Source organism: Limulus polyphemus, unplaced genomic scaffold (genome assembly GCF_000517525.1).
Source record: "Limulus polyphemus unplaced genomic scaffold, Limulus_polyphemus-2.1.2 Scaffold341, whole genome shotgun sequence".
Taxonomy (NCBI): domain Eukaryota; kingdom Metazoa; phylum Arthropoda; class Merostomata; order Xiphosura; family Limulidae; genus Limulus; species Limulus polyphemus.
The window spans coordinates 19,932-30,285 of record NW_013665951.1 but is presented as its reverse complement, the minus strand read 5'-3'; the positions used below and the strand labels follow the sequence as shown (position 1 = coordinate 30,285).

The following is a 10,354-nucleotide window of genomic DNA, read 5'->3' as shown; positions in this document are numbered from 1 at the left end:
CAGATTTGTTTTTAAATGTATGATATATAGTTTTGAATAAAGTTGTTTAAACATTTGTTTAACAACAAGTAAAGGCTTGGAATCGTTTATTTCTTCATTGGGGGTGTGTCTGTGAGCCAGACTAGTTTCGGAGAATTCCACTCCTCATCAGTGACCCTGGTTTCTTTTTTGTGAGAGTAAAACACTTAAATACACCATTTCGATATATAGTTTTGTTCGTATCAGAAAGCGAAGACATTTAAAAATACTTTACATATCAATATGTAGTGTTTATTTGGAAACCCAGATTTTAATTAATATAATATTCATTAGCCAAATATCAACAAGCGAAATCATAAAATGGCCTGTTGTTAAAATCACCAGCAGCAAATCTCTGCAAAAAATTCAGATTTAGAGATAGTTATTAAGTTTACCCATTTTATATTCAAAGAAAACCAAGGGGAAAACTGTGATACTTAAGATGCGATAGACGAAACAGTGTTACTTACCCGTTGTTAGGTTGAAGCAAAATATATTGAATTTTGTGAGCTATTTTTAAAGTTTTTCCAGGATTATGGGAACTTGTTTTGCAAATTATTTGTGGTCTACAATTTTGGAATTTTCCTTTTTTGCATTTAATAATTATTTTGGTAACTAAGAAACTAAATCTTTTACAGAACTGTTAAGGTAATACTTTATGTTTCACCAAATAATTTCAAACATAAACAAATGGTTATTTATTTTTTTTACATGCATTTCAACTGTTACTATTAATTAACTTTCATTTGAAATCATTATTAACTTAGGTTTTTGTTTCAGGAACGTGACATAGAGCTAGCTAAGGAAGCTCAACGTCAAGACGAAAATGACCGACTTCGAAGAGAGTTTGCCAAACATGCTAATGCCTTCCACCAGTGGTTGACAGAAACAAGGCAAGAATAACTTTGTGGTTGTCAATGATGTTAGATTATTTTATCCATTTTATTAATCAAAAAGAGATGTTGCACTTTTTTCTTCCAAGAAGAATAAAAGTTAAGTGCTGAAGATCTTTCTTGTTTTAAAAGTGAATGGCTAAACATTAAATAAAGTTAATGTTTTAAGGAAAGTCTTACAGTCGTGTTTAATACACAGAAGCTAAGTGACCAGAATGAAGGAATTTTGATTTTACTTTACATATTTTGAATGCATTTCTTTTAATTCTTTTAAGTTTAAATAAAATAAATGAAATGTAAACCCTTTTTATCCGTTAACAACGGAAATATTCTGTGCGTGGGTTAAGGCTTAGTCATTCGGAAGAGAACTGTGTTATTGATAAAGAAAAAAATACACATCTATATAAATCCATGTTATTGATAACGTGTCGTCATGTATTATAAATCATACGCCTGAGTATAAAACTATGATGAAGGTAGAGAATATTTTTTGGTAATTGGTTTATTTAATTTTCTTCCATAAAATTTTTATAGTAATTACACTTATGTGTTATTTGTCGGTCTAATTTTTACTTGTTGGTTTTTGTTTCAGTTGAAACACAGTACAATATCTTTCTTTGAGCAGTTTTTTCTTTTTTTCCGTTAAGAGTAACTTAGTGGTGAGGAATATATTTGGTATTTGTTTATCATTATGTATAGTATCATAATACAAACTAATAGATGTATTTATTTGTAGTTTTATGTTTTATTCTGATTGTTCAATTTTTCACTCTCATCTTTTGAAAGATATCTAAATCTCGACTAAAACTGGTAAAATGCAAGAAATTTAATAATCGTAGACTAATGTATTCTATGATTTTACATGGCTTTCACATATTACGTACATAATATTTTCTTCCTAATTTACTGGCTGGCCTTCATATTTATAAACGTTTCTAATATGCAACTTTATTAAAATCGTAAATTGATTTACACATGCAAGTTTATAAAGTTGTATTGTGAAATGTATTGTTCCTATTCGCGAACCTGTAGGCCTATGGCCCTTATTTACACGGCTGCTATAATGCAAATTTAATGCTTGAACTACTATTTTGCACTTTTTCAGTTTCATTGCTGCTATGATAAAAAATTTAATTTCTTTAACGAAGTTACAAATGGTAATTAGTAGGCATACTTATTTACCTGCTCTAATGTAAATCAATGACACATTTGGGGTCTGCTTTCAGGGAATCCCCAAAAAAAATGTTTTTTGTAAAATACCTGGGTTTCCCAAGGGGTTGAGTGAAAAGTTTTACCTTTGTGTAAACCTTGGGGCTAAAAGAATTTGTTTGGTACCCACATACAAGTTGGTGCGACCAGCGGTTAAGGAGGAGTTACGTGACACACAGAAGCTGAATCTTGTTATATAGAAGGAGTTACGTGACACACAGAAGCTGAATCTTGTTATATAGAAGGAGTTACGTGACACACAGAAGCTGAATCTTGTTATATAGAAGGAGTTACGACACACACAGAAGCTGAATATTGTTATATAGAAGGAGTTACTGCTGTGCAACTGGGGGGGCTAAAAGATTATTTTATAACAGTTTTGAATCATTCTCTCTCTCTCTTCTTTTTTTTTGTTTGAAGTTAAGCACAAAGCTACACAATGGGCTATCGGTGCTCTGCCCACCACGGGTATCGAAACCCGGATGCTAGCATTGTAAGTCTGCAGACATACCGGTGTTCCACTGGGGGACTAAATATCAATAACACCTACAAGTAAACAAAGGCAAAAAACACTTATCATAAATAGTGCATAAGCATCGTATAAAAAAATAATTATGAGTGTTTTAGTATTTAGTATGAGCAGTTTCCATCCTTGACCATCTTATACACATCACACAGACAGCTCACCGGGCCTGGATTTGTTGTTCCAAGTTGTGTTGCATCCTCATTCCTAGCTGATCCAGTTGGTCCCACTGCTGTGCCAAGCCAACAGTACTGTGTTCAGTGTACCGGTTATCCAGGATCAGATGCTCTTCTAGTGTTGCACCCAGATCTTCCAGTTTCTTAAGGTCAGCTCTCTTAGCCCTTACTTCCACTGACTTATCCTGGTCAAAGAACAATTAGCACGGTTCATGTTATCAGTTAGTGAAACTACCTTATGCACATCATGTACATGTGGTATTAAAATCACCATTAAGTTACACAACTGGAAGTTTTCCGAGATATACAACACAGTTTATTCAATCTGAGTTAATATAAACTAATAGAAACATTTTTCTCTTAGTGTCACATCGTATAGTAGTTGAGATTATACTCTGGTACAAAATTAAGCAACGTAATATTTTGCAGACCATTTACATAAATTATTTAATATAGTTTGCATAATTGTTTTACTTACTCTTATAGCTTCGAGTTGAGCTTCCAAGTTACCTGTAACCTCCATCATTGAGGATCTAAAAATAATGAGAATATTTTAAAACCATGTGAATGTAGACTTGAAAGAAAATCTAATTTATTGAGTTCCATATTCTCATGAAACTTAAATCTTTTGATATGAAAGAAAAAAGTTATTTTCTTGTAATCTTTTGCAATGAAAGGTTAATATCTATATAACAGGATTCAGCTTCTGTGTGTGTCATATAATTCCTTCTATACAACAAGATTCAGCCTCTGTACGTCACATAACCCCTTCGTATAACAAGATCCAGCTTCTGTGTGTCACATAACTCGTTCTGTATAACAAGATTCAGCTTCTGTGTGTGTCGGTATGTCTGCGGACTTACAACGCTAGAATCCGGGTTTCGATACCCGTGGTGGGCAGAGCACAGATAGCCCATTGTATAGCTTTGTGCTTAACTTAAAACACAAACAAAAAACATCTAACATCCAAACTATCTTCCTGGAAACGCTTAACTATTCACGAGTTTTCTCTTGAAAGTAAATGCAAATGATATAATATATATATGTTTTATGACAATGTTTATTTGATTTATTTTATCTTGTATTCGGTATATTTTTAGTATTAAGACTACAGAAACGACTTTTAGGTATGTTTTTTTTTCCCCACAGTTTTGCCAGTTTTCGTAGTTAAGATTTTGACCGGAAATTATCATTCACTTTGTAAGCAAGCATGATAAAAACATATTTAACTTATTGTCTTACCATGTTGTTGTATCTATCCGAAAGTTGTTCCTAATTAACTTGGGTATTTATATATACCATTATGTAAGCTTACTGTCTTATAATCATACATGAGATAAAATATTTTGTATTATGTATTACGAGTTTTTCATTATTCACAACAAATAGTATAAATGGGTCCAAATTTTAAGAAAAAAAAGAATAAGGCAATGGGTTAATTACAATGGGTAAAGTGGGACTTAACAGTATGCAGAATAGCACTTGATGTTAAGCGCAAAATGACACGACGGACTAGATGTGATCTGCCCACTGCAGGTGTAGAAACCTAATTTGTAGCGTTATAAGCTCACCGACTTATCCCTGAGCCACATTGGATGAGCCTTGAAGGTAGATCTAAGAAAACACCGAACTACATCCAGTAAAGTTGGGCTTTACAACAAACAGAACTATTATCAACAACGCTAGGTTTAACAAAGGTAGAACTACACTCGGTAAAGTTAGGACTAAATTAATATGGACGCGCACTCTATCGGTGATATCAGACAAAAAATATATACTATAGAACCGTCTTTGTCAGATAGCAAGATACCATATTTGGACGCACTCTTTTTGAAAAACAACAAAAACGATGGTAATATATGTTTCCTACCCCCCTTAGTTAATGTACAAATTTTTCGAAATTTTTGTTTTCTTTGTGTTCAGTTTTGACGTTGAAAATCACTCAAGTAAACAACCTACCTTTTCTTTACTTTAGCTGAGCGCGAGACCAGCTTTACTCTCATTGGCCATTAAACGTGTTCTCTTGCAGGCAGAATAGCTGTGATTTCTCTTGTGATATTATAAAATAGGCAGTTAACTTTCAGTCGGCAAATCGTGCAATAGCCCGTGAAGAGAGGGAAAGCAGACCAAATTTACGTGGATAGATGCGTACCATGAGCAGTCTGGCTTTGTTTATATTACTATATTTAAAGGTCAGGCTCTCTCCTGTTAAGAAGCATTGTTGTTATTTTAGACTTGGAGATTTTGTAAATTTTTAAAGAGAGTTTTGTTTCAGACTTAAATTAGCTTTGTTTTTTAACTTTTAATTTTCTTCCTCTTTTCTTATTTACACGGGGGGGATCACACTGAACTGGTGGGAGAGAAGCAATGGGAGCTTCGTTTAGCACTCTCACTCTCTTACCAGTTCCACACATCCATTAAAGAGACTTGTTTGTAAAGTGTTTGTCGTGGAACTTATTCTTAATAAAGGTTATGTTGTGCATTTTGTGTGTGGACTCTTTTTTCAGTTGGACTTCCTATTTAATGGACCCTACCCACTTACTCTAAGGGAAATCAACGTAACGAAAAATACTTTCTTGTACTCGCAAAAAAGAGAGAAACAAATAGCTATACAATTTAGTAAAATAAACTAAGCCTAATTCTGTTATTTCAAATGAAATTCAAGATTAAAGCTTTCCAATGTATTAAATTTATACTTTAAAAGGCACGACGTACAAACTCTTAAAGACTGTTACAATTTGGAAACATTAGAGGCAACGTCCACACGTTTACTTGTAACCAACGATGGAAAAAAGTGAGCGTTATTTTTATTATTATCTTTAAGTAATTCAATAAAAATAGTAAAATCAACCATTATTCGAGATAATTGAATCGATTTTTATGACCTTGAAACTTTCAAATAATCATTGTAACGTTTATTAAAACAGTATAGTGTTTTAGTCACCATTTTTGTACTAATTCGAAGCAAACGTGTCGAATTCGTTCAGTTCCCCACTTTAGTGGACGAGTTTTTTTATTCTCGTCTATTCGGTAAATTTTATGCTGTTTTGCACACATTCAATTAATGCTTCATAATTGCATTAATTTAATTACCTAATTGCAAACTCGTAAGAAACCGTTCGTTTCAAGAAGCTCGTAATTATAACCATAAGTCAAATAGATAGACAAAAAAAAAGAAATAGAGAACTGACAAGCGAATTGATTCTGATAAGAATTTAAACACTCCCTTTTTGTTATACTACTTTAGTGTTTTACGCGTGAAATGATTTTCAACTATGTAAAGATAATAAAATCTGTATATTCAGCGAATTATTAATGGAGCTCTACGTGCAAACGTTATGTATAGTCTTTTGTAGACATGAAGCGAATATGACGGAAATGTACCAAACACAATTAATTTTCTGATTATAGTCACAGCCTCCATTTAAATTAGAAATGACGTTCTTCAAAAGATAAAAAACTACTATAAATAAAAAGCCAGCTTAGACTAACACAAATAGTATCTTTATTTCGCTTTCAGAAGGGCATACTTTTATAGCAACGTTAACGTGTAAACCATATTTGTAGTTTCCTGATTGGAACTACATGAATGTTTCTACTTATAGAAAACTTTGAATCCAGAGTAAAAACATTTCAAGTTTGACATCTAACAGATCAGCTTGAATGTAATTTGTTATTCCAAACTAACGCATATTCTTATGCCCAACTAAAAGACTTTAAAAAAAATAAAATAGAACGTTAAAATCTCAGGCAGATAACTGCTTGTTTGAATTATGTGTCGATCAGTACCAGCTGTTACAGAACACGCTGAGCTGGGATGAAGTTTTGTCTTGGTAATTAGATATGAAATGTTCTAATAACTGATAGAAAATTGTGAAATAACAGTCTGCTTAAGAAGTGAAATTGATACAGGAATGTCAGAAAACCTCAGTAAGATTACGGAAGTTGTCCACAATATAACTATAGAAAGCCTGTCTTTCTAATTAACCTCCTACATTTTTAGCTTTACAGAACCCATCCAGTCGAGTTAATCTGTTCTAACATTTTTTCGTACAAAACCTGTCCGTGTTGGTTAACATGTTAATTTATCTATATGTCTTCCAGTAGATGGGTTCTGCTACAAAAAGCTATATAGAACCTTTTCATGTAGGGTGATTAACCTGCTACAACAATGCTCTCTCTCTCTCTATATATATATATATATATAGCTTATCCATGCAGGATGATTACCTTAGTACAACAAAACTACATAGAACCTATCCAGGCTGGTCAACCTGCTACAACAATGCTCTCTCTCTCTCTCTATATATATATATATAGCTTATCCATGCAGAGTAATTACCTTAGTACAACCAACAAAACTACATAGAACCTATCCAGGCTGGTCAACCTGCTACAACAATGCTCTCTCTCTCTCTATATATATATATAGCTTATCCATGCAGAGTAATTACCTTAGTACAACAAAACTACATAGAACCTATCCAGGCTGGTCAACCTGCTACAATTTATATGACAAGAAACTATCCAGGCGGGTCAACTAGCTACAATTTATATGAATAGAAACTATCCAAGCTTGTTAACTTGCTACAATTTATATGACTAGAAACTATCCAAGCTTTTAACTTGCTACAATTTATATGACTAGAAACTATCCAGGCGGGTCAACTTGCTACAATTTATATGAATAGAAACTATCCAAGTTTGTTAACTTGCTACAATTTATATGACTAGAAACTATCCAGGCTTGTTAACTTGCTACAATTTATATAAACATAACTTGTTCAGGCTGCCTTACCTACTACAACCTAGCTGTAGAAAATCTGCCCATACTGGTCAACTTGCTACAATTCATATATGACTAGAAACTATCCAGGCTTGTTAACTTGCTACAATTTACATGAATAGAAACTATCCAGGCTTGTTAACTTGCTACAATTTATATGACTAGAAACTATCAACAATAAGCTAGAAAGATCTCAATATCTAGAAGTTCATCAAATGAAACAAACTACAAAAACAAATCTTTAACTTTTACTAATTTAAAACATTTCTGTGTATCTGATTTGTGCAGTTTAAATAGACTGGATATTTCCTATGCAGCTAAGTTGTAGTAGGTAAGGCAGCTTGAACAAGTTACGTTTATATACATTATAGCAAGTTAACAAGCTTGGATAGTTTCTATTCATGTAAATTGTAGCAAGTTAACAAGCCTGGATAGTTTCTATTCATGTAAATTGTAGCAAGTTAACAAGCCTGGATAGTTTCTAGTCATATAAATTGTAGCAGGTTGACCAGTCTGGATAGTTTCTATTCATATAAATTGTAACAAGTTAACAAGCCTGGTTCTGGCTATTTGATTATGTAACGAGAAGAATACGAAGACAACTAATGATGTTTTGTTCTTTCATATAGGACGTTGCTAGGAAACGCCGAGGCCGATTGACGACGCCGATTCTGCACCCAAGTGTCCTGTAATGTGCAAGCGATGTTGCAGACAGTGCTAAGTTTTTATAGTTCTAAAGTACATTTACGCCACATCACGTAACACTGTTTAAACTAGTGCGAAGATTGTTGATCTTATAGTGAACTACGCAGATTGTGGATCTGAGAAACTACAAAGGTGTCACGTGTAGAAGCATTAACAAACTCTTGCACTGAATGGATATTTGGACTGGTCATTTATCTTTATCGGCATTTCTTCCAGACACTTAAAATCCTTATCAGTTAAAATATTAGTTTCATTTTGACAAAAAAAAAAAAGCATCTTCTAGGCACGATTACTTTGCAAGCCATTAACTCGGTTTTTAACCACTAGCCACTGGATTAATACAATTCTTATCACTGGTATCGGCTTCTAAGGTATAAAATGCTGAAGATCTGCAGTTAAGATGATAACTAAACTTAATATTTTCAAGTCGTTTTTATAGCGATCACAATTGCCCTTACGCTTGGAAAATGAGCATCTGGAGGGGTGGTTCTGAATCTCAAGACATTGCTGATTATTCTACAGAGCTTCTTCACGTTCCCAGGACTGAGGTCACTATGTCCACTACCTCCCGTCCCAGCGGATCAAGACGAAGTAGCCCTAGAGGTAGTCTACGCTATCGTTCTCCGTCCCCAGCCAATTCATCCAATCACATCGGTGGTTCTCCTTATCAGGAGACTACATTAGTGGAAGAGCTTATGGCATCCACAATCACTGATAACGTTGTTAGGCCTAACTCCCCACAAACAGATCTGGTGAGAAGAGTAACAGTGAAACTTTCCCGTCATCCTGATGATGAAATCGGTCTAGGGCTTTCTGGAGGTAAAGAAAATGATGAGAGAATCTTTGTGTCTAGTGTGATGCAAAATGGTGCGGCAGATAGAGCTGGGTTGTCTGTTGGAGATCAGATTATTGCACTCAACAATATATCAATCAACAATTTCACCCTTCAGGAGGTGCTACACGTACGTAACAATTATGATAATATTTGTAGGAATAAAAATTTCATCAATATAGTTAATTCAGTTTTATGGTAAACTTGGATAACGAGACAAATTTAGTTAAAACCGCATAGGCGACGAAAATATCAAAATTAAATAATAGGTTAAACAATCACCAAGTATTTATATATTTTTATTTAAAGAAAGAGGGCGTTTCGAGCTAGCGCTCTTAGTCAGATCGTACAGTTTACAGTTTACAAGGAAACGTACGAGTATTCTCATGCATCAGTGTGAAATATAAAAAACAGAAGCAGTAGGGAATGCGACAAAAGTAACTTTAACAAGTTAGGTTTATATCTGTACGTATGCTGTTGCGGTCAGTAAACGAGATTCAAATATGTTCGATGTTATGTCTAAGTAAAGAACACGAATTCTTTGGAAATAATAATGTAACCGCTTTTGTAATCGATTTTTTTGTGATGAAATATTGATCGTTTGTTGTAGAACTTCAAATGAGAAGTGATTAATTAGAAATAATATCAGAAAGCTTCTGAAGTAGTGAAATTTGAGATTCTTTAGGTTATTAAGGACATAAAGGGTTTGTTAATATGTCAGTCGACTTGTAAAGTACAGAATTCGTTTATTGCTTTTTTGTTTGTTTTCTTATTGATGTGGTAAGTGTTAAGTGTTTGATAAACTGTGAAAGGAAAAATGTGAGATGTGGAGTAAGAGGTTCGAATCTTGTCCGTTTTTAATTTTCACTTTTTTCAGACCAAAATCTAATTTATGTACATCTATTATAATAATACTCAATTTATGTCTGTCCTGAAAATGCATGCGCACTTCTTTTCAACGGATCTAAACAATAGGCGGATGTAAGTATACTTTAATAAACATTTTGTACAACAACACATTAAAAAGCTTATCAAAGTTTAAAAAAAGGTCTAACGTTAGGTCGTAGAATAACATTTTAAGTTTATCTGATGATAGTATTAAGTATGATAAAGTTTAGTTCTAACTAAAGGAAAGTAAAAACGTTAACAAATTACAGTGTTAATTTATCTCTTTATTGAACACAGGCCGTACTTAATAAAGGCTTAACTAAT

General features: G+C 33.4%; 2 protein-coding genes across 2 annotated transcripts in view; one reads left to right on the top strand and one right to left on the bottom strand.

The window, feature by feature from the left end:
• Window positions 1-10,354, top strand: part of LOC111085342 (whirlin-like) — a gene marked incomplete at its 3' end in the record, with an annotated part of 25,691 nt that overhangs the window by 13,768 nt on the left and 1,569 nt on the right. Inside the window, exon 2 of the mRNA XM_022383495.1 lies at window positions 8,235-9,272. Within this exon, the coding sequence (XP_022239203.1) occupies window positions 8,778-9,272 (495 nt within the window). The remainder of the gene's footprint in view (window positions 1-8,234; window positions 9,273-10,354) is intronic.
• On the bottom strand, window positions 2,804-4,822 carry LOC106457510 (spectrin alpha chain-like). The gene is made up of 3 exons (XM_013916935.1): window positions 4,779-4,822; window positions 3,298-3,352; window positions 2,804-3,004 (listed from the first exon to the last, which is right to left on the bottom strand). The coding sequence occupies exons 1-3, from the start codon at window positions 4,820-4,822 to the stop codon at window positions 2,804-2,806; spliced, it is 300 nt and encodes a 99-aa protein (XP_013772389.1).

Bases quoted from the DNA above. Each gene is read 5' to 3' on its own strand.
- LOC106457510 (XM_013916935.1), bottom strand. From the start codon at position 4,822: ATGAGAGTAAAGCTGGTCTCGCGCTCAGCTAAAGTAAAGAAAAG. The intron at 3,353-4,778 runs GTAGGTTGTTTA...CATTATTTTTAG, and splicing joins TCAGCTAAAGTAAAGAAAAG to ATCCTCAATGATGGAGGTTA. The intron at 3,005-3,297 runs GTAAGTAAAACA...TTCTTTGACCAG, and splicing joins CTCAACTCGAAGCTATAAGA to GATAAGTCAGTGGAAGTAAG.